The 24,957-nt window shown below is 43.5% G+C and overlaps 1 protein-coding gene across 2 annotated transcripts in view; it reads right to left on the reverse strand.

Moving 5' to 3' along the window:
* DCLK1 (doublecortin like kinase 1) overlaps positions 1 to 24,957 on the reverse strand; it is a gene marked incomplete at both ends in the record, with an annotated part of 284,395 nt that overhangs the window by 116,137 nt on the left and 143,301 nt on the right. For both annotated transcript variants that reach the window (XM_084278249.1, XM_084278250.1), the window contains one exon: positions 12,093 to 12,192. In XM_084278249.1, the coding sequence (XP_084134375.1) occupies positions 12,093 to 12,192 (100 nt within the window). The remainder of the gene's footprint in view (positions 1 to 12,092; positions 12,193 to 24,957) is intronic.

A 24,957-nucleotide genomic window follows, 5' to 3' on the forward strand; every position in this document is an offset into this window, starting at 1 on the left:
TTGGATCTTTACCTGTATATTTTGGACAGATCCAAACCTCAGACAGCTTTTGGCTTGCTTTTTGGTTGAAAATCCAAACTTTCTCAAATGTTCAAATTCCCAAGCTCTTAAGTCCAACGGACTTCACTCACTAATTTTCTTGATTTTTCAAAGTGTTCTTTCTTAACATATAAAACCCCCTCTTCATTCCTGGGCTGGTTTGGTTTTCTTTAATCTGCAACATAAATGAAATCAGCATATAATTACAACATCTAGTGCTCTAACACAGCTCATCTGTAATGTCATTATTATTAACAGCACTTTAATCTAAATGGAATAAATGTTCCCAGTTAGCATTAGCAGCATCTTGTCTCTAATCTGCATCTAGGAAGTGTAAAGCTTCTCATAGCGTGTTAGTATTTCTCCTGATGGTAACAACTACACAGCCATCTGTCTGGATCCAGTTTGAGCTGTGATCCCAGAAGACTCCCAGAGGAATCTCAGGAGAACAAACCACCCCAAAGTGATTTATTAAAAAAATCAATCCTGCCTTATTTATTTAACTTTGTCATTTTTAAATGCTTAAAAGTGTGAATTTAAGCATTCTATTTTTAATGACAATTTAAAGCAAATAGATCGTATCCCAAAGTGTGTGTATCCTCTGTGGTTCCCCAATTTATTTTGGTTTTAAGCAGAAAACAATATATTGCATCTTCCAGCCCTGCACTATAGCAGCAACTGCTATGCAAAAATTGGTCTCTTCTATTTCCTCTGGTCACCTATCCTGTAGACATCAGCAGGTGTTTGCAAAACAGAAAGAGTGTGTAAAAAAGTGATTTTTATAAAGCTTCAGCAAATTTGTTCTCTTACAGTATACTTTTTCCTTCCTAAACATAGTGTCTTTATCAGAAAGTGCCTTGCTTTTTAAATTGTCTTCCTGTTTTTGCTAGACAATCTTAAGAGTTCTAAGTAGCTGTGAAAAATTCGTTTTTCCTACTCCAGAGCATCAGGAAAAACTAAGTGATTTAAACTTCTTTGTCTTCTAACCAACCCCCTCTCAATTAGGAACAACCAGCAAGCTTCAATACATTTTAAGTCCCTAGAAAATTCTCATTCCAATGAGAAAACCCCCAAGCTTTACAATTCCTCTAAATTTTAAAAAAGCTCTGGCTGAAGAATAAAATACTCCAAATCAGAGCTCCATGACCTACCACCTACAGGTGTTCAACTCCATGGCAACATGAGACTCCCTAATGACTACTACGCCTTAGATGACTTTATGCATAATATTAGCATCCAGTTGTCCTGCAGGGAATTGCCCTAGGAAAAAAGTGTATTGGAAGGTGACTGCTCACAGAAACAACCTGAACAACCAGGTAACATGTCTGAGCTTTTCATAGAATCATAGAATGGTCTGGGTTGGAAGGGACCCCAAGGATCATAGAGCTCCAACCCCCCTGCCACAGGCAGGGACACCAACCTCCAGGCCTGGATCTACACAAGGTTGCCCAGGGCCCCATCCAACCTGGCCTTGAACACCCCCAGGGATGGGGAATCCACCCCCTCTCTGGGCAGCCCCTTCCAGCCCCTCACCACTCTCTCTGTAAAAAACTTCCCCCTAATATCTAATCTAAACCTTCCCTCCTTTAGCTTTAGTCCATTCCCCCTTGTCCTGCCATTATCTGCTCTTTTAAAAAGTTGAATCCCCTCCTGTTCCTCTGCTCCCTTCAGGGACTGGAAGACTGCAGTGAAGTCCCCCCACAGCCTTCTCTTTTCCAGGCTGAACCAGCCCAGCTCTCTCAGCCTCTCTTTGTAGGGTACGTGCTCCAGCCCTCTGAGCATCCTTTTGGCTCCTCTGAACCCTCTCCAACAGTTCCACATCTTGTATTGGGGCCCCAGATCGGGACACAGGACTCCAGCTGGGGCCTCAAGAGGGCAGAGTAGAGAGGGACAATCCCCTCCCTGTCCCTGCTGCCACTCCTCTTCTGATGGAGCCCAGGATACCATTGGCCTTAAAAGCTGCAAGACCCACTGCTGGCTCATATTAAGTTTCTCATGTGGGACATTTCTGTAGGTTGCATTCTGAAAATAAGTGCACTGAACCACTACCACAGCATATACTGTGATCCATCAGTTTTGGGGCGCAGACCAACAGAGCCGTTACACAGAGGTCTTCAAATGGCAGCATCTGCAGGATAGGAAAACCCTTTATACTTGATATCTCTGTCCACATAGAATCATAGAGGTTGGAAAGGACCCCGAGAGCTCATGGGGTCCAACCCCCCTGCCAGAGCAGCTCCCCAGCTCATATTGCACAGACAGGCGTCCAGACGGGGCTGGAATCTCTCCAGAGATGGAGACTCCACCACCTCCCTGGGCAGCCTGTCCCAGGGCTCTGGCACCCTCACTGGGGAAAAGTTCTTTCCCATGTTGGTGTGGAACTCCCTGTGCTCCAACTTGCAGCCATTGCCCCTTGTCCTGTCCCCACAGACACTGAAAAGGGGCTGCCCATTTCCCCCTGTATCCCATGCTTAAGATATTTATAAACATTAATAAGGTCCCCCCTTAGTCCCACTAAATACGCATGAGTATATAAATATGAATACCTATGATGTGCTTGGTTCAGAATCACAGATGTGTAAGGTTGGAATGCACCTTTAGAGGCCATCTAGTCCACCCCCCCTGCAGTAAGCAGGGGCATCCTCACTAAATCAGGTCACTCAGAGCCCCATCAAGCCTGACCTTGATTATCTCCAGGGATTTCTGATTTTAGCACTCTGAAATATTATCCAGGTTGGTTTTGATTGTCTCACAGCTGTGGTTTGTATATGGTAAGATATTTTTTTTAAAGACCTTATGAATATTAAGGATGAACACCTTTTCTTCAGACGCCTTCAGAAAGTTTCTGCTTGCTCGAAGCTAATGAACTCTGGATTTTGAACAATTATTCCCTTCTCAAAAGATTTTGCCAGTGTGAGAGAATCTGCACACAGACTTACTCAAGACATGACAAAACTCCAGGGATGAGGCTGGTTTCTAATATGAGAAGTAGAAAACTGCAACGGTCAATTTAACACGTCAGTCCAACTTTATTGATAATGAGCAGAGTCTAATCTCAATACAACGCCCCTCTGATACAACCATACTGCATGGGTCTGGCTGAGATGGGGTTCATTTTCCCATAGCAGGCCTCATAGCACTGTGCTGTGTCTTGGGATCCAGCAAGGTGGTGATATCACACCAAGGTGTTGTGGGCACTGTGGAGTAGAGCTGGCACAGCACCAAGGCTGTCTCTCCAACATTCCCCTTCACCACTAGGCTGGGGGTGGGCAAGATCTTGTGGGATAACACAGCCAGGACAGCTGACCCCGACTGACCAAAGGGATATTCCACATCATATGGCAAATGCTCAGAAATAAAAGCTGAAGGAAAAAGGAGGGGTGGGGGTTGCTGTTTACAATGTCTTATGGAGCAACTGTTACGCATGCTGCTTCCTGGGAAGTGTCTAGACATTGCCTGCTGATGCAATGTAGAGAATCAGTCTTTTGTTTTCCTTCACTTCCATGTGTGACTTCTGCCTCATTAAACTGCCTTCATCTTGATCTATGAGGTTTTTTTCCAGTTGAGGAGTGATAGAGAGGCTTGGTGGGCACCTGGCATCCAGCGATGGTCAACCCACTACAACTACCCAATGAACAGGGAGGTCTTCAGGTTGACTGCAGGCTGAACATGAGCCAGCAGTGTGCCCAGGCGGCAAAGAAGGACAATGACATCCTGGCTTGTATCAAGAACAGTGTGGCCAGCAGGTCTAGGGAAGTAATTGTGCCCCTGTACTGGGCATTGGTGAGGCCACATCTTGAGTACTGGGTCCAGTTCTGGGCTCCTCACCATAAAAAGGACATTGAGGTCCTGGAGCGAGTGCAGAGAAGGGCAACCAGGCTGGGGAAGGGGCTGGAGGGCAAATCCTCTGAGGAGCAGCTGAGGGAGCTGGGGGTGTTGAGCCTGGAGAAGAGGAGGCTGAGGGGAGACCTTCTCCCCACCTACAACTACCTGAAGGGAGGTTGTAGAGAGGTGGGCGATGGTCTCTTCAGCCAGGGGACAGGAGATGGGACAAGGGGCAATGGCATGAAGCTGTGCCAGGGCAGGGACAGATTGGACATTAGAAACAAATGTTTTCCTGACAGAGTTGTCAGGGCCTGGAACAGGCTGCCCAGGGAGGGGGTTGAGTCACCTTCCCTGGAAGTGTTCAAAAAAAGGGCAGATGAGGTACTTAGGGATCTGGTTTAGCTTAGGATGGGAATGGTTGGACTTGATGATCTTCAAAGGTCTTTTCCAACCTTGTGATTCTGTGATTCTGTACATCTTTGCAGAAATAGATCTAATATTTTCTAGCATTGAAAAGGATCTGCAAAATGTGAAAATTACAAATATATCTGCCAAGATCAACAACACTGTACCCTCCAGTTCACCAAGCTAATTAACTAGATGAGGAAAAGTACACAGATAAACATATGGGGAAGGTGATTTCTAAACATCTCTGATTTTAAACTGCTCTACACTTGTCACCACTTTATTCAACAAAGTCAATGGAGTGGGTTATAATATACAGCTACTATCTGCTGCTGCTTCCATTGTCACTAGAACTGGAAAAGTACAAGATAAAGGCTCTCATAAAAGTACTGAAGAGAAGGTGATACTTTGGAAGTTACCATCTTCTGAGGATACAGACTGAACACACAAGCTCCAAACTCAACTTGTGGTCTAGAATGGAGTATTATACAAATTGTGGAATAGGTTCAAAGGCTGTAAAATAAAACAATGTCCGTGCAAGAAGAGATGTGAGACAGTCAAATTAAGAACCCAAATAACAAGGTCTACCTTGTTATGTCTTCCCCAGAACTGAAAGTTTGTTTATAAAACTTGTTATAAGAATTGGAATTGCACTCTTTGCATTTGGATATGCAACTGAGAGCTTCTTAGTTTGGGGAACTAGCTTAAAATGTGTTTCTCCTGACCCAGTCTGATTAATCCAAACATTCCTCTGGCAGGATTCAGCTCAGGAAATTACAACACAAAAATAAATTATAAGAGAAAAAATATCAAGCTATAAAAAACCAATAAACACATTTTGCCTATGTTAACACTATCCGTTATGAGTAAAAGCTCCAGTATATTAAGACAGTAATACTGCTGATGCCTAAGAACAATTCTTCTTTTATTTAAAACAAGCTGAAGTTTTATGTTAAAAATTCCCAATAAAACTGTAATTTAATTAATATGCACATATTATGGATAAATGCTTGATATTTTTGGACCAAAGTTTGTAGGATTTTTTTATATCCAAAGTCAACTTCACCATGGAAAAACGTGGAATATGCACACTCAAAACTACTTATGCAAATGAAGCGGGACTTTCCACTGGGTTTGATTTGTTGGATGGAGTTTCATTCATGCTATTTTTAACAGACACCAGAGAAAGCAAATACTGCAGAAAAACATATTGAAGAACATTTGGTTCAATGAGCAGAGTGAATTAGCATCAACTGCAGCCTTACTGTTAGGCTGGAGTCAATGAGGGGCTGTTTTATAAGTCCTGAGTGATCACGATTCTTCGTGGTTATACATACAGGCAGCTTTTCCATAGCAGCACTGAGGAAAAGTGATAACTATGCAAATATGCATGCATGCATGGTGAGGAGGTGGGGAAAGAGAAAGAAGAGAGAGAGGCAATTCAGTGCAAATCTGGACTGGAAAATACATATGTAATCTTCTTGAAAGCTCTAATGTCCTCATTCACGTCTATAAATCTGCCAGCTGGGGGGTGAAAAGATTTATGATTTAAGTGACCAAACTCATTGCTAGAGATGCTCAGGCAGAAAGGTGAGAAGCAATGTCTCAAATAAGTAGACCTGTGAGACAGAGCAGAGAATATTCAAAGCAACTAGCTGGCAGACAAGAGATAAAGAAATGGGCTTACTTAATCAAAACCATATCTGTAAGAAAGCCAAATATTAAAAGAGAAATCCTGTGCAAGAAATACTGAAGTCCTGTGAATTTTCAAGTGAACAGCTCATTTGACTCAAGTATTACTACAGATTTTATTTAATGAACACCATGGGATATTGTATTAACAGCCACCCAATGCTCATGCTAGCAGACAGCTCTTGGTATTTAACACAACAAAAACAAGCCAGTCACACTACTGTAGAGCCCAGCGCTTCCATACATCCAGAGCTGAGCTGGCATGCAGGCCAGTCAGTGCAGAAGGGAGGCAGGTACTTCTGGAGTAGCTGGATCAAGGTGATATCAATGATGGGATCAATGAGGTAATCCTCCCTCTCTCTCTGCCCTGGTCAGGCCCCACCTGGAGTGTTGTGACCAGTTCTGGGCTCCCTGGGATAAAAAAGACAGGGATCTCCTGGAGAGAGTCCAGAGGAGGCTACAAAGATGCTGAAGGGCCTGGAGCATCTCCCCTGTGAGGAAAGGCTGAGTGAGCTGGGACTGTTCAGCCTGGAGAGAAGAAGACTAAGGGGGGACCTTATGAATGTTTATGAATATCTTAAGTATGGGATGCAGGGGGAATGGGCAGCCCCTTTTCAGTGTCTGTGGAGACAGGACAAGGGGCAATGGCTGCAAGTTGGAGCACAGGAAGTTCCACACCAACATGGGGAAGAACTTTTCCCCAGGGAGGGTGCCAGAGCCCTGGGACAGGCTGCCCAGGGAGGTGGTGGAGTCTCCATCTCTGGAGAGATTCCAGCCCCGTCTGGACGCCTGTCTGTGCAATATGAGCTGGGGAGCTGCTTTGGCAGGGGGGTTGGACCCCATGAGCTCTCCAGGTCTCTTCCAACTCCTATGATTCTGTGATTCTACGATATTCCCATTGGTTTTGTGACAGTCATGAAACAGTCACAGTGCTGGGTAAAAGAGAGACCCTATTAAGCAACCTCCTTACTGTGAGGAAGAGGATGAGGACACGTGGCAGCATGCCAAGTGAGAGGGAGCTGAGGGTACTGCTTAAATATCTAAGGCACTTTGAGAGGGTGGAGATGAGACTGGAGGCCTTGGAGTAGGAAAATATGAGGGAGCATTGGATGCAAATCCACAGGAACACAGTTTCTTTCCTTCTGCCTTTCCTGAACTAAATGGTACACACACCCAGAGGACTGGTCCCTCCTGCCTTGGTTTGTTCCTGCCTCGGACACAGAATATCTGTCTCTAAGGCCCAGCAGTTGTTGACATTTGGAAATATCACGCTGCACTGGAACACTTTATATTTATGCCTCTGTTGAAAGCAAAGTTATATCTCAAAGTCCCCAGAACCCACCATTACTTTCCAATTGCCAAAGCACGAGTTTTTTGATGAGAGCAGAGTAAGTCAGCCAGCATGCTCTCCACTCCTAAGTCCAGCCAAAAGCTGCTTAACACATCACTTGCTGTCCTATAAATCAGGGTAGACGAGGACTAGAACCGATTTCCCCTTCCTCCCTCTTTTAGGAAGGACAGAGTAATGGGGGTTACAGAAACCTGACAGTTATTAACAGGGGTAAACATGATACCCCTGACCTTACCCGCAGTTACTGACTCAGATGCGTGTCTCCACGCGCACACGCGCGTGTGCGGACGCCACGGGACTCAGATTTTCCTGGCAAGTTGTCCACTGTTGGCAAGATGAAGCAGTAACACTGTTGGCACAGAGATGCTGAGCTGAGGACTAACACAGGCCAGCAAAGTCAAAGTGAAATTAGGTTTCAAAGATTCCAGAGTCTTGATTTTCCCCTAGAAGAGAGTCATTCTCGTCATTGTTTCCATAACAGTAATATGTGCTCTTGACAAGCGATTTGCAGTTGTTTTCACATCCAGACATTCTATGCTGGTTACACTCTGCTTGGAGGCAGACACTGGCTTTGGTCAGCAGAGATTGCAGCCTTTTTATGTGACGCATCTTGGTATGCAATGAAGTCTGTCATACTCAGGTTTGGGTGACTCTTAAGCTTCCAAAGCTCTCACACAACTTTAATTACACATAAAAATCAATTTAATTCAAACAGAAAACTAAGTCTGATGCTGCAGCTTTCAAAACCCTCATGTGTTACAGTATGAAGAAGGAAAGAACTGTGTAAGCCAAGGAGATGTTCTCATTTAGGGCCGATCCCATGAGTTATTTACATTGCCAAATCCTATTTAGGTACCGGAATAATAGCTGATTGCAAATAGTTTTGTGAGCGTGACCCTTAAACCCTAATCTCTGCCAACACACAGCTTAGGGCTACAGGAAAGCATCCTCTGATGACTTCTCTTTGAAAATTGAACCACCATTAGTTAAAGAAAACCTGGGATTTCTGGGAAAGTTTCCAGAACTGCAAGCTAACGAATGCCTGAAGCAGCCACAGCCATATTCTACGTTGAGGAACTTCTTTCCTTACAAGCTGGCTGATGTAATGTGTCCTTCATTAATACAATGTTTTCTGTGTTTACATTCCCCACAAAAAAGTTTCTACAAAAAAAAAAATAGCCTCACCACGGATGCCTGAAAAACAAGGAGTCTTTACTTCTCAGTTTTTTTGGTCGTTCCCAGGTATCTTCATGTCCCATCTGCAGTTCTCTTGATGGAAGTGTGTGTGGCTATCACATCCATCACTTAGGTCAGGTATGGAGATGATTGCCAGGAATTACGATGGGGCTGGTATCTATTGATTCTGCATTTCATGCAATAAACAGTGTGCTTAATATGAAAACCATCTGTACATAAGGAAGAAACTGCACTGTATAGTGCCGACTGCTTGTTTGGCTCTTTGATGGGTCCCTAATTAACTGACTTTTCTTAACTGATTGCCAAGGGGACATGCAATGCCTCTTCCTGAAAGACATAAAACACAGAGGGGAGATGATACAAAGGAGCAGGCTCCCTCTTTCAAGGACAGGTTTGAGCCTGAAGTCGAAACAATAAAAGGATGAATGAATTGTTCAGCCTAAAGAAGAGAAAATTGATGAGGCTCAATGCCAGTCCACAGATTTTTCAAAGAGAAAGGAATCATCTGTTTCCCATGCTCATAGTAGATAAGAAAAGTAGCTGTGGGCTTCTTTTACAACAAGGGAACCTGGGGTAAGATAGCTGTAGAACAATGAGGAGAGTTCACTGTTGGCACAGAACGTCTGAGAAGGTTACAGATTCCTCCTCAGCCGTGTTAAAGAGGCATGTTAGACAAGTATGTCAGAAATTAAATAGGGAATGTTAATCCCACGCTTAGACAGGGAGATTGATTCACTGACTTGTAGACTGGTTTTTCCAAATTTCTGATTCTATGGCTTTTAGAAGGTGTTACCCTGTTTTAGGGGTGAGCCACAGGAGCAGGACAAGGACAGGTGACTGGAAATAGAGCAGCCTGATGAGTTTTTAGACTTCTCTTTTCTGATAGGGTGGAATTAATTGCGTCCTTAAAGGTTTTTTCAACAACTTAGGAGAAATAGAATGTAGATAAGAACCACTAAATCAGGCATATAGATCCCTTTACAAAAGCATCCAGACATTTTTTGAGCGTAATTCATGTGAACTGCTCTAAACACTGACATTCAACTGAGCCAATCAAACACCTACCACCTACCTCCTCAGCAGGTCTGGCTCTAGTGACACCTAAAATGAATCCCAGTAGAGGTGATCAGTTTTCCAATCCCAGAAACTTTGTCTCTTGCTCACATCTAGTATCAGGAGCTCTGAACCCAGACCACAGAACAAGGACATTCTTCCTCCCTGGGAAGTAAATCCCAAAAGCCCAGAGCCCTGAATACTTAAATATTTATTCCCTCTACTTTTCTTTCCCATCTTCAAATTTTACTTTTCTTTACTTCTTCAACACCTGAACTGTTATTCTCATCATCTGGCTGAAACTGGGAAGCACTGGAGAGATGTAGCAGCAGAGACTAGCACAGTGTTGCTTCAAGCTGCTTTCCAGGGAAGCAGAGTGACAGGCTTTCCAAGCATTGCACAGTTGGACAGCACTTGCTAATAATTTTAATGTTCTTAGATTAACTATGAGGAGCACACGGACACACAGTGTGATCACACAGACTTCAACTGCCAAGCAAAACAAGCTAAAAGCTCGGTCACTCCTTAAATCTCTCTCAAAATCTTGCTCCTACCTTGCAGAAGGCTGACTAAATCCATTATCAGCTGGTACATCAGCTATCAATGGCAAGCAACCCAAACAAGTTTTCTGCTACCAAACTTCTCCAAAAATAACGTTGATGTGCACTTCACAAAGGAATTGGAGACATAGTCTGGAGTCTGATTTTCTGCTCTTTCTTTGCTCATGCAGTCAAAACAGTCAATGTTCACTGAATCCTTAACTCTTAGATCAGTAACCATCACAACAAATTGCTAAAATAGTATTTTCAGCCTAGATTTTAAGCTTTTTTCTTTCCCCTCCCCCCCATCTCAGCATAATATGTTTTTAAGCACTGATGTTCAAGAGAAAGATAGTGCTTATTCAAAGGGATGACACTATATTGGATAAATAAAGGCTAGGCAGAGCCAGGCTATGTCTGTACTTTGACATGAGACCTCCAAAACAGAGCTATGTACTTCAAATGAGGGATATAGAGAAACCTGCTGCCAGCACTTCTCCCTAAGTCAGGTCTGGCAAAAATGCAGCAGGATTCACTGTGAGGAGACACTGGGCAGCCACCAGTGTCTTCCTTCAGGTAAGAGACATGAGTGAATCCAGCCTGCAGAGTCAACCTCCAGTTCTCCACTCATTAAAGACAAGGACAACTATGCTGGCCACACTGACACCTAAGAAACTCCTCTGCTGCCCAAATGCCCTTACATTTCTAATTCCTGTCTGAAAGATGGCTAAAGTTGCTTTTCCACACTTAACCACATTTTACCTTAGAGGCAACTACAGCAACTTCATTAGTGCAAGGAGCAAATCTGGTGCACTACTTGATTTTTATTTCCATGTTATAAGTTATTCTAGAGGAAGGTGGAATGTCTCCTTGCTTCTGTCTGTGCCCAACACAAAATGTCATGCCCAGCAGCAAAGATTCCTCCTTTCTCAGACTCAGCTCACCATGTGAGGTCTGTGTAAGATCTACTGCTCCTGCACAAGCTAATGGAGCATTTGTCTGGATCCAGGTAAACCAAGAAGCCTTCTGGTTCCATAGGGTAGTCAGGGAAATAGAACTGTATCATCTTGCATTTTGAATGTATATTTACATCAAAAAAGTGACAAAGGGGGAAGTTAAATAAGCTCACACAAGACTATGAAGTAGTTGCTAGTGTAATAAATTCTTTTCTGACTGATTTTTCAGTCAGCTGTTCTTTAAGACCTTTGATATATCAAAAAAAAAAGAGATGAGAGGAGTTGATACTAATGGACTGGACTGAGAGTGCAGGGGGAATAAAACCTTTTCTGGGTCTTGCTCCACAAAAAAAGTCAAAAATAAAATTAATTTCAGTGGCAGCTCTTCTTTTTATTATTTTTTTTTCAACTGCACAAAACATACAGTTATTTTTCTTACCACTGTGGTTTCCAAGTTAGGAATATTCTCTTCCACAATAACAGCATTTGCAAGTCAAAGGTACATTCCTTAGGGGATTACGTACATTGATTACATTAATGTATTAGTCAGCCTCAGAACTCCCTGCATTTTCTCAGATGACTTTGTCTGTGTTTGCTGATTGCATTTATCTGCCATACAGAGCTGTACCTATCTTCCTTTATGGTACTTACTACCTGTGAAGTATTAGCTAAATCTCAATTGTAAGAACTGTGAGGTTGAGAGAGTGTGATGAAGCCGAATGAATTCACAGAGAAAATAAAGGCAAAATGCTAAGAAAACACTTGCAAACTAGGAATTCCACCAAACACATTGCTATTTCCTATGGTATATGAAATTCAGACTGATGTAAAGTTTCATGCTGCATAGGCAGGTATGTTTCCCTTGGCAGCTTTACTGCTGCTTTCAGTTACCTCTTGTATTTAGAATTTAAAGAATAAAAACATTTATCCTCTTTCTGAAATCAATTTAGGTGATACAGTTTTGTCTTAATTGGCACAATATGGAAATCTGCCCTCTACTTTGATTGTAAACAACTTTAAAAGGCATCTTCTTACCACTTTCATCCAGCAAGAAATCATCTTGGTAACGGAACTTTTCTGGTCCACATGCAATAAAAATGTCATCATCACCAAAGAAATCCTGAAGGCACATCACCTGCAAGCAAAACGGGAAGGAAAGCATTGTATGAAATACCTCATCATCAGAACTGTAAGAACAATAAATCCCTCCTTGTCTCCATCTGCATGCAAACTCTTCACTTTTAATGGAATCAACAGGGCTTCATCTCCAGCTAAATTTCAAAGCTGTGCTCTGACCATCTGTTACAAGTGAGAAACACTTTTATGGACACTGCAGGAAGAGAAAGATAAGACAAAAAGACATAACTGTCACATTTATTTCATGATGCATCAATGGGGTATGAGGTAAATGCCTTTTGTTTACGTGCAAGGTAGCATTTGGCAGTTAGAGGATAATTAATTTGCTTCTGAGCCCACATTTCTATCCTTTGACTGACATGACGTGAGGTTACAGCTTTGTATGCAGAATTAAGAGCAGTTATTGCAGCCACATCTCCCACACAAGGAATGAAACTCTTATGTGAACTGAGTCTCCATCACACACTCCCTTCATCTTCACCATCAGAGCCGATGTGAAGCCTCTTTGAAGGCCTTGAGCTGAACAATCAGGTGAGCTGGGAATGATTCTTCTAGTACTGAGTAAAAGACTCATCCTTTACAGTCCCAAATATCAACATTCATGATTGCACTGGTGCAGTTTTGTATGTGAGGTTTCCTTACACCACCTTTCCATTCACAAGGCACTACTTCACAGTTCAATGCTGCCAGTCATTAGACTATTTTTGCTAATAGAGAAAAATCAGTAACTTTCCAAAAACCTGACTTCAGCCTGATCCAGTTTTGACAAGTTTTAAAACCAAACGAGGTATCAGACTACCTTTAGAAAAACAAAGACACCTGGAAAACCAATTACAAGCTCTGTTCCTGCTTCACATTTACAAGACTTTTAACTTAAAAGTCTATGTTTGCTTATTCCATATACTCTTTTGTAAATAAATAGTGCACCGATGTTTGAACGGGATAATTTCACAGAGTTTCAAGTCAGCAGAGTACAGACAGGAAAGTAAGAAATAAAAAAATCTCAAAAAATGGACAAAATAGTTGAGAACAGCCCAGCTGAACCAGACCACCCTCCTCATAAGGGGAGAGGGGAGTGAGAAGGAGGAAAGTCAGCATTTAGAGCCTACAAAAACACAAGTGAAAGAATTAGCTAATGAGATTAGACAGACTTTGCCAGACTTTGGCATAAAAACAAGGCCCCCCTCCTGCCCAGTGACTGGTGTCTAGGGGTTATAAAATTCATATCATGCTTCCTGGAAACATGCCTGAAGGCTTTGGCATCTACAACAGTTACGAGCTTCTATGCTAGAAAAATCTTCAGGAAGAAAAATAGTGGTACATGTTTGCACAGTAAGATTTGTCATTAAAAGGCAGAGCAGCAGAAGCTAAAAAAAAAAGACCTCAAGAAGAAACAGATGAAATAAATACCTCAAAAAGAAACAAAGGTACTCCCAAAATCACCCTTCCCTTAGGAAATACACATAATTTTAGATTTTAAACTCTTCAACATCATCACCTTAACACCACACGGTACCTGAGCACCAACATGAAAAATGTAAATATTTGAGGGAGTGTTTTAGCATGTTCCCACTCAGTTTATGTTCTATTAGTGTATCAGCCTCAGCAACCTTTATATAAACTCATTTCCTTCCCATCTTTTTATTTTTGGTCCACGAGACACATCCTGCCTATCTTCCCACCCCATACTCCCCAAAGCTTCAAACCTCTCTTCCTTTCAGTCAAGCTCCTCTGAAACTGCCACCTCTCCCACTGCATGCAAAACACTACTGGTCTGCAGAAAGGCAGGAAAAAATCCTGTGATTTCCTGTTTGCCTCCCAAGTTTGCCACTCTTCTGGGGAGCAATAACCTTTACATTTGTGTTTATGCTAAACAGAGTATTAGAACTGAACAAATGATCTTGACAGGCTGGAAAGATGGGCCTGAGGGAACCTAATGAGGTTCAACACTGCCAAGTGTCAGGTGTTGCACTTGGGCTGGAAGAATCCCAGACACAGATACAGACTGGGAGAAGAGCTCCTGGAGAGCAGCCCTGCTGAGAAGGACTTGGGGATTGTGGTGGATGAGAAGCTTGACATGAGCCAGCAGTGGCTCTTGCAGCTCACAAGGCCAATGGGATCCTGGGCTCCATCAGCAGAGGGGTGGCAGCAGGGACAGGGAGGGGATTGTCCCTCTCTGCTCTGTCCTTATGGGGCCCCAGCTAGAGTCCTGTGTCCAGGGCTGGGGTCCCCAATACAAGAAGGATGTGGAACTGTTGGAGAGGGTTCAGAGGAGCCACAAGGATGATTAGAGGGCTGGAGCACCTGCCTTACAAAGAGAGGCTGAGGGAACTGGGCTTTTTCAGCCTGGAGAAGAGAAGGCTGTGGGGGGACCTCACTGCAGCCTTCCAGTCCCTGAAGGGAACATACAAACAGGAGGGGAATCAACTTTTTAAAAGAGCAGATAATGGCAGGACAAGGGGGAATGGACTAAAGCTAAAGGAGGGAAGGTTTAGATTAGATCTTAGGGGGAAGTTTTTTACAGAGAGAGTGGTGAGGGGCTGGAAGGGGCTGCCCAGAGAGGTGGTGGATGCCCCATCCCTGGAGGTGTTCAAGGCCAGGTTGGCTGGGGCCCTGGGCAGCCTTGTGTAGCTCCAGGCCTGGAGGTTGGTGTCCCTGCCTGTGGCAGGGGGGTTGGAGCTCTATGATCCTTGGGGTCCCTTCCAACACAGAACATTCTATGATTCTATGATTCTATGAAGTAACAAGTGACCCAGGCACAAAGCTGAGCTGTTTTGGCAAGCACAAATGAAAATTAAGTTCATATTTGAATTGTTTTTTTCCTTTTTCAATGTATTTAAGAAAACTCAAAAATGCTTGGCTCTGCCCAGCCATCAGGGCATCGTTTAAGCCTAAACAAGGCATTAAAATGGAGGTAGCAACACTTAAGCAGGCTCAACTGCACCTATATTTAAAGCATCTTAGGTTCAATCAGTGTGATTTATATGCAAATAAGAATGAAAACTTGATTAGCATGATAGAAAAATAATTTGTACTTAAATATCCTTGATTTTTATTAAACTTTGCACTTGCAATTTGAAGTGTTGTTATGCTTGCCACTTTTCTCCGTGCTCTGTCTCCTACACTGTATGTAAACCTACATTTTTCTTGCCTCTGAGATTTTATTAATTTGGGAATTATATGTCTAGATCCTAGAAAGCTTACAGCAAGGGCACAAATCCCCTCCAACCCCCAAATAACTTCTCTGCAGGCTTCCAGCATCTTTTAATATTATTTATTGGAACCTTTGTGATGATTTTCACTGTCTGCATTTTCCATACTTCCTGTCTCAGCATCCCTGACCTGCTCTGCTCCCCAGCTCACACCCCTCAGAGGTTACACCGAAGTGCCTTTCCAGAAGGCATCTGACACATACACAGGCGTTTTCAGGGAAAAATCTGCAAGCACTTTCTATTCCCACTCAGACCTCAGCTAAGCAACAGGACCTGCTTTTTATTAGCCATTTTCACTTCTGGAGAATGCAGCTCCTCAAAAGTTGCAGTTTAGAAGATCAAGGATTTGTATCACCCGAGCTGGACTGTGCCAGTGCTCAGAGAGGCCGGCGCGCGCGCTGTTGCATGTGGGCAGCTTTAAAATGGGTCTGTTTTCAAAGCAGTGAATTACAAAACCCTTCCTGGGCATTTTTGTTGTTTTCAAGTTTAAAAAGGCCAAGTGTAGAGTGCTGCACATGGGACAGAACAACCCCCTGCAGCGCTACAGGCTGGGGGAGACTGGCTGGAGAGCTGTCAGGCAGAGAAGGACCTGGGGGTGTTGGGTGACTGCAGGCTGAATATGAGCCAGCAGTGTGCCCAGGCAGCCAAGAAGGCCAATGGCATCTTGGCTTGTATCAAAAACAGTGTGGCCAGTAGGTCTGGGGAGGTAATTGTGCCCCTGTACTGGGCATTGGTGAGGCCACACCTTGAGTACTGTGTCCAGTTCTGGGCTCCTCACCATCAGAAGGACATTGAGGTCCTGGAGCGAGTGCAGAGAAGGGCAACCAGGCTGGGGAAGGGGCTGGAGGGCAAATCCTCTGAGGAGCGGCTGAGGGAGCTGGGGCTATTTAGCCTGGAGAAGAGGAGGCTGAGGGGAGACCTTCTCCCCACCTACAACTGCCTGAAGGGAGGTTGCAGAGAGGTGGGCGATGGTCTCTTCAGCCAGGGGACAGGAGATGGGACAAGGGGCAATGGCATGAAGCTGTGCCAGGGCAGGGACAGATTGGACATTAGAAACAAATGTTTTCCTGAAAGAGCTGTGAGGGCCTGGAACAGGCTGCCCAGGGAGGGGGTTGAGTCACCTTCCCTGGATGTGTTCAGAAAAAGGGTAGCTGAGGTACTTAGGGATCTGGTTTAGCTCAGGATGGGAATGGTTGGACTTGATGATCTTCAAAGGTCTTTTCCAACCTTGTGCTTCTGTGATTCTGTGAATGTCACAGAATTCAGCTTCTTCTAACCAAGCAGTTTTTTATCTTCCATATTCCACAAGAACACAGGGCAAACAAAGTCCATGCCAGAGCAGTCACACACACACCTTAAGTAAAACAAAGGCAACTGAAAAAAATGTTTTCCACCACACACCTGGCCCTAAATATACTGTAAACAAAAACCTCCTGGCAAAGAGATGATATTTAAAGTGAAGGGTGTCTGTCTCACTCTGTAGGGGACTGAACAAGTAACAGTCCCATTACCAGAGGCCAGGGTGTCTCAGGAATTACAACCCTTTGCAGTGGTGGTGGGAAAGACAACAAGCAGCAGCAAATAAAATTGATCACTATTGCAATATGTGATTCACATAAGAAAAAGTGGAGCTGCCCTGCACATATCTGGTACAAAACAGAGAAGAGGCAGAAGAACTTGTCACACCTAGACTCACCCGAGCAAGCTGTGCAGTCTGAAGCCTGGAGCCCACATAAATCCTTGTCCTAGTAAACAACTTAAGAATCCCACATGTCCTTCCAGTGGCAGACACAGGTGTCTGCCTAGGAAGAACCCCAGATTATGTCCTATCTGAAGATGTTGGTGTGCCCAGTGGGGACAGGGCTCTCTGCTGGTGGAACTGGAGTCACGTCAGCTGAAGTGCCCCAGAAGCAGACCTGGCTTCTGGGCCAGGCTCAAGACCAGCTTTGCACCACAGCACATTAAAAATTACCTTCACTTTTCTTTCTCTTTTTAAGCATGAGAGTACCTGGAACCAATGAGAAATCACTGAATTACCACTGAGCCTTTTGCTTTCCTGACCTGGCAGGAAACATTTAGGATCTTAATGTTCTCTTCTTTGAAGTTGGTAACTTTGTTATGGGGACCCTCTGTCTTTTATATACAAAAGACACAAGGCATTATGCTTTATGTTTTGTGCACAGATGACCTGAGAGTGAGAACAACAGCTTGTGGAGCCATTACATGGTTTTATTCTCTCAGCACAAGCAGGAAAGAGGAGTCAGGAGTGGTGTGGAGGAGGTGCAGAGGGAGGGAGAAGAGAGGGAAACGGGGAACGGAGGGAAAAGAGAAGGAAAGGCAGAGGGATTGAGAGGGAGGAAGACGGAGAGGAGGGAGGGAGAGATTGGATTCAATCCTTTCTCTAAAGTATGACATGCTTATAAATAAGGTGGGTGTTGAGGAAAGAGTGAGTCTTCTTTCACTGGTGCCCAGTGACAGGACAAGAGGCAATTCCACCTAAACATGAACTGTGTGGGTTGCAGAGCAGTGGAACAGGCTGCCCAGAGAGGTTGTGGAGTCTCCATCTGTGGAAACATTCAAACCCTGCCTGGATGGTGCCCTGTGCAGCCTGCTCTAGGTGATCCTGCTCTGGCAGGGGGGTTGGACTAGATGATCTCCAGAGGTTCTTTCCAACCCCTGCCATTCTGTGATTATGTGATTATGTGAAATGAAAGCTACAGATTAAATCACTTTTTCTAATTGCTGTATTCTGGCTATTAGTAGGGTCAGGGACCTTTTTGATTTCATGTTTTAAAACAGACACAAACGAAAAAAAACCCACACACAAACCCACAATTCTTTACATACATCAGTCACAGCAAATCAGCTACTTTCCTATTGTTCTAAAGGTGACCACATATCAAGTTAATACCAACCCTGAAATTTCTAAAGAAAAAAGAACTGTAAATTCAAATTTTCCTGTGCAGTCAGGGATAGCTCACAGCATCAGCAGCTCCCTTACGAAGAGAGGCTGGGGGAGCTGGGCTGGGTCAGCCTGGAGAAGAGAACAACTTTTTAAAAGGGTAGACACTGGCAGGACAAGGGGGGATGGCTTAAAACTAAAGGAAGGAAAGTTTAGATTAGATATTGGGGGGAAGTTTTTTACAGAGAGTGGCGAGGTGCTGGAACAGGCTGCCCAGGGAGGAGGTGGATGCCCTGGAAGTGTTCAAGGCCAGGTTGGATGGGGCCCTGGGCAACCTTGTGTAGCTTCAGGCCTGCAGGTTGGTGTCCCTGCCTGTGGCAGGGGGTTTGGAGCTCTATGATCCTTGGGGTCCCTTCCAACCCATGCCATTCTATGATTAGCACAGTACACCACCAACACCAGGATTACTGACTCTCACATTTAGTTACAAACTTCATCATGCTGGGGTTTTGGACAGAAAAAAAAGGAGGGAGGTGTTCTGTGTGCTTGTCTTCTTTTACTAACAACGACTTAATTAGACTGAAAGCTGAAAGCTCTTTTGGATGAAGAATGAGAAAACCTCAAGCTGGGTGCCCTCGGGCGCCGTGGCTGTTGGAGAGCTGGAAGGAAAAGTGGGGACAAGGAAACGTGGTGGCAAAACAAAGAAAAGATACAGAAGGACATAAGGAGAACTCAAGTTGATAAGTGGGTGTATGGATTTTCTGAAAATAGAGAGAGGAAGGAAGGACTGCAAAAGGAAAACATGAGGTGCAGAGGAGGGAGGAGAGCTGCAAGGCAGGAGCGCACACAGAGGCTGACCGAGGGGCAGCAGAAGGCCAGTGTGGAAGGAGCATCCCAAAGGAAGGGGCAGGAAGAAAAAATGCCAAGTGCCCTCCAGACATCATCCCATAGCCAGCCACCTGGCAAGTTTTAAAGCTATTTTGAAGTTGCCTTTCTGAACCTGAAACAGTCTCATTTTGAGTTTGATTATTGTCTTCCTGATGGTGAAACAGGCATTAAAAACCCCTCAACTTTATCCTTGGAAAAACCTCAGTGTTTAAATGACTCATGATTTTAGGACTCTGACTCATTAATTTTTTGTCAACTTTTATGAGTTTTATCACAGAGCTGGTTTTTATTTTCCTGCTACTTTTGGTTCACTCAGCCTATTTAATTCCTAGGCAGGTTTCTTTAGCTCTCCATGTGCTGAAGGAGCTCACTATATCCCTGGTCTACATTTTATCTCTTTTTTCCCCTCTGACTGATTTTTCCAACAAAACAAAGCCCTTCCATGTTTTAAGATATAAACTGATCTTTATTGGTGTTTTCCCTCTATTTTCCTCCTTAACCAAACGTATCTTCCACTAACCACCACCTGTGCAGTACTTTTTCCATTTCCCCCTCTTTTTGCCTATTGCTTCATGGAGAAGCATCTCAGGCTAGATCCTGAACTGATTTCACTGCCATCTATCACTGGCAGTTGGCAAGGAGCCTTGTGCCAGCTATGAGTTATAAATCCAGACAAGTTGTTTGTGTGTGTATTAACATAGTCTTGTTCAGCTTCATAATCCGAGGAGAATTACAGGAACAGAAGACACCTCCTACATTACTTCATTTATCTACCAGCCAGCATAAAGCTGCTTCCCATATTACCTTTCCCAATGCTTTGTTCATCTTTGTAATATGTCCCTCAGTGTGTAGAGCTCCTCTCAGCAGAGAGACCAGTATAGACCAACTGTTACTCATTCAGGAGGATTTCATCAGGAAATTCATCTTTCCACATTGGTGTCATTGCTCTGTAGGTCATTACTTTGAAATGAGAAATCCAAACATGTCAATAAGGCTTTCAGGAAGGAAAAAGAAATAATACTTGTTTCAAAACAAATTTGGTATCAAGCCTTTCTTTCTTTTTTTTTTCTGTGCAGACTACAGGGTGATGGCAAAAAATATCCTTTCTGAGGGGAAAGAAATTAGACCTGGACAGGAATTCACAGAGAATTACATCTGAGTATTTCCTTCAAGTTTAAGGGGAGTCTCTTTCCCTTCCTGTTGGCTCAGGCTCTGAGACTTTTATTCAGGCCGTTTCACATCTCTCTGTTGTTACACACATGCCACTTCTTCATCTACAAGGAAATATAATTTATCATCAGCATATATGTACTTCCTCTGTCAGCTTCTGATCCAAGGTCTCTCCTCAGGTGGTGGCTTAGCTGAAGGCACTGGGTGGTATCTGCTACACATTTCCAGAGTTGAACAGCACTGAATTCGCTCCTTTCTGTTGGAGTGAAATCTCCATGGTGACAACTGCATCGTCAAGCTCTGAGAGCGTTTCAGTGAAGAGCAGCATTTTATCATGAGATTCTCATTACAAGAGTGCCCTCTGTAAATGAAGAGGAGATGTTACCACAGGGTTTCCCTAAATGAAGAGGAGATGTTACCATGGGGTTCAGACTGGCAACACTGTCTTTAATAACTGGCTTGGGAGGCCGTACTGCAGAGCGATGCCTCTGAAACAACACGTGTGTCCCCCTAAATTAGATGAACACTGGACACCATCACAGTTACAAACAGATGAATTTTCATACTCAAGCTCAGCAGAAATAGCTTGTTCTGCTGCTGCCCCACAGGAGTGGATGGAAAGCAAGCCAGCCCTCCCAGGCACAGGGGAGCCACACTTCATCCCACGCACACCCTCCTCCTCAGCTCCCTGTTGATCATCCCTGGCTCAGGATTGTCTGCTTTCCCCTTTTTTCTCTCTGCCACCAATACAGAGTTTATTCCAAGTTATTTTTTAATTGAGGAAGGTATTGTATAAGTCTAGTTCTAGAGTTTGTGTACTCATCAACATACCTTCTGTGCTATACACAGCTCGACCTTTATGATATTTATCCAGACAAGATCTGGCAAATAAATCACTAGGAATGAAGTATCTGTTTTCTTCAATTAAAAGGTGTTTTTCTGTCTTGGTTAGTAAGGACTTTTCATAAGGACAAGAAAACCTTTCCACAGGATGCTTGATACACTAATCTCACTACCCTCCATTTTGTCTTTGTGGGCGCCAATTAATCACAGAATCACAAGGTTGGAAAAGACCTTGAAGATCATCAGGTCCAACCATTCCCATCCTGAGCTAAAGCAGACCCCTAAGTACCTCAGCTACCCTTTCTCTGAACACATCCAGGGAAGGTGACTCAACCCCCTCCCTGGGCAGCCTGTTCCAGGCCCTGACAACTCTGTCAGGAAAACATTTGTTTCTAATGTCCAATCTGTCCCTGCCCTGGCACAGCTTCATGCCATTGCCCCTTGTCCCATCTCCTGTCCACTGGCTGAAGAGACCATCGCCCACCTCTCTACAACCTCCCTTCAGGTAGTTGTAGGTGGGGAGAAGGTCTCCCCTCAGCCTCCTCTTCTCCAGAAGATGATGGCATTCTTAAAAGAAAATCAATCTAAATTAAAATCCCAGATTTTGCAATTGTGGCATCACCTTCTTCCTGAGGAATGTGTTTAATTTGTGACAGGTCTTTTTTAAACTTTCAAATTAATTCTTTAAAGTTCAGATAAAGATAATAGAAACTTGGCAGTTCTCACTGAAACATTAGGTGAGACATGAACAACTTCTTTGTTAAATTAAAAGTAATTTAGTAAACAAGCTTCTTTGTTACAGAGTTTCAGGAGAGTGGGGGATATTTCCCAATGGGGATCCCATGGGCTTATGCATGAATGCAATGCTGAGAAGCAGTAATACTCAGTTTTATGAAAGGTGTCTCTGTGGGAACCACTAACATGTCCAGTTCAAATAACTCCTGTCAAAAATTGCTTCATGGCAGACAGGATAAAAGCAGTGGGAATGTGGCTCCTATCCACACCCAAAAAGGACTCTAACAGAAGCACTGAATCACAGTATGCTTTGGGTTGGAAGGGTCCTCAAAGATCATCCAGTTCCAACCCCCTGCTATGGTCAGGGACACCCTCACTAGACCACATTGCCCAAGTCCCCATCCGACCTGGCCTTGGACACTGCCAGGGAGGGGACAGCCACAGCTTTTGTAGGCATGACCAAGCCTGGAATGGGCATCTCCTCCTTTCACCCGCATTTGCATTTCCTGCATAAAATATACACGTGCTGCCCTCCAGTTTTCTAACCAGCTCGTTGCTTCTCTAGTCCCTTCACTCACCTCCTCAAGCCCTGCACTGTACAAAAATCACACTTCCTTCTGCACCTCTTACTTCTAAACCTCCAGTGCCAACATCTGTTCTTGTAACTTGTTCTTCTCTGCCCCTCCAACTTGAAGCACTACTGTTGCCCTCTCACTTCAGCTCTCCTAAGCTCCTCTTTCAGCATCACACACCACGACAATGTACCCTGACCAAGCCAACTCCCATTTCCTTTTGTATCAGACTCCATTATCTCCCTTACATATGAATTCTTTGAGTATGTTCTTCCCATTCTTTCTATACCCTGGTTACAACACTCTGGAAACACAACGTAATTCTCCTCCCACATCCTCCTCTTCAGCACCCTCTAAAGAGCACCCCAGGCACTAACTCGTGGTTCTTTATAATCTCTCCACCACTCCACTGAACATCATATTTGTAAATTCAACCGCCGCCTCTTTCTAAATTCTTTTTTCTCGTTCTCAATTTAACTTCAATTTATCAGAGCTACGTAACTTCTGTGGAAACCTCCCTTCTGGTTCTCAAGGTACCTTATTTAGTTATTCTCTTACTTGCAAAGGCTGCAATCAACACATTTCTTTGCAGTTTCAAACCACTCTCTTTCTGCAGAGGCTTAGCTTTTGCCTCCTTCCTCTTATTCTCTACTATGTCCTTGATTACAGTCATCAGGAAACTCTACACCTTCTATAATTCCCACTTCAGAGACTACTATATAAGCTGTAAAATTCTACTGGCTTCCTATGTCCATAATCTTAGTGTGTTCTTTTTCTTTACATCCTGTATCTCCTTCTCTGGAGACATTCAAAACCTTCCTGGATGTGTTCCTGTGTGATTCAGTCTAGGTGATCCTGCTCTGGCTGGGGGGTTGGACTAGATGGTCATTTGAGGTCCCTTCCAACTGTTTAGGATATGATTTTGCCCTTTGACTCTCTATATACAAAGGGTCTCAAATACTTCAATACTATTACTGAAACCCTAACTCAATATACAACTTTAACTATCCAGCTGCTGCCTGGACAGCATTCCAGTCCATCCAAAGCAAGTAAAAACAGGCATTGCAAAGGAGTATTTTGGATCTTGCAGATATCAGATGTGAAGTGAGCAAACACCTTTGCTAGCTTCACCCAACCCTCAAATGGTCAAAGACTTATGAAGCATAAGCCTTTGCTCTTGCAAAACAGGATTGTATTGCAGGTTCATGCTATCTACAAACCCTCTTTTATATTTGCTGTATCTGTTAGAAGAGCAACTATCAAAAACAACTTAGGTCAGGAAACCTGGATCTGTACAGTTTACACAGGAAGCAATATTTTTGTCATGTTTCATGCATTTTATCTTTAGGTTTGATGCTTATTTTGTTGCCAGTATGGATTCAACAAAGGTCTCGATTTATCCACAAACTGACTCATCTTCCTCCTGGGGCGCTGCATTGCCCCAAGTTATTTACAGATGCCATTATTTAGTCAGAACCCAAGGATTGTGCATTACAGAGATTTCACTATCTAAATGCAATTAGATGAGATGAACTGTCAAAGAGCATCACAGTAGGAACATCACACCAGTACTTCTTTATATGGATACTCAAACCACATGTCCCAAAACTTACTCAACTCCAAAGCAACATCCCAGGACTAAAATGAGCTTAAAAATTCTGAAAAGCAATTTTAAACTGCTTCTTTTGGGGCTTCAAACTTTTTATTGTTTGACATTTCCTTCAAATGGAGAATTTGTATTTCCAGCCAGGTCTATCCAGTGTTTTGGCTGGAAGTACTTCGTGGCATTTTTGATTCAATGATTCTTCAAGGCTTCATTGTCTGCTCCATAAACTACTGCAAAGTGTCTCACAACTCACAAACAGTAACAAACAAACAGTGACTTGCATGCTACAGGTCACATAAAGCTTGATCAAAAAGCTTGATTTTTTGAGTAAAAAAAAAAATGGGACACTTGCTCCAATTTCTGAATCAGAACTGTATCCAAATTTTTTGTGGTCCATCAGGTTACCCAGAACATTTTTTTGTCAAACAAGAAGCTTCTAGGGCTTAAAGCAAAGCAAAACCAGCTTCATGTCTTCTACTATGTGCCATGGGGTGACACAGAAAACAGGATCAGATGTTATTATTGCCTCTTGTGTTGGTAGGAAGCAAGGACAGAGGAATGCTCTCTTCTCCCAGCAGCTCTGCCCAGTAACACATACTGGAAGCAACAGCTGGCCAGACAGCTGTACATTGCAGCACAAGTCAGAACTACTTTTACATCCAGGAGAAGCCAACACCACAGGTGTTATCTCAAAAATAATTGCATTATGATTCATATTATTAATCATTCTTTTGAAATTAATGTTTCAATTGAATTTAACTGTTTTTATTAATAATGCAAAAGATAAAGCTGAATTATCACAGAATCACAGATCATTAGGAGTTGGAAGGGACCT

Source organism: Gallinula chloropus (assembly GCF_964237585.1).
Source record: "Gallinula chloropus genome assembly, chromosome: 1".
Classification (NCBI taxonomy): domain Eukaryota; kingdom Metazoa; phylum Chordata; class Aves; order Gruiformes; family Rallidae; genus Gallinula; species Gallinula chloropus.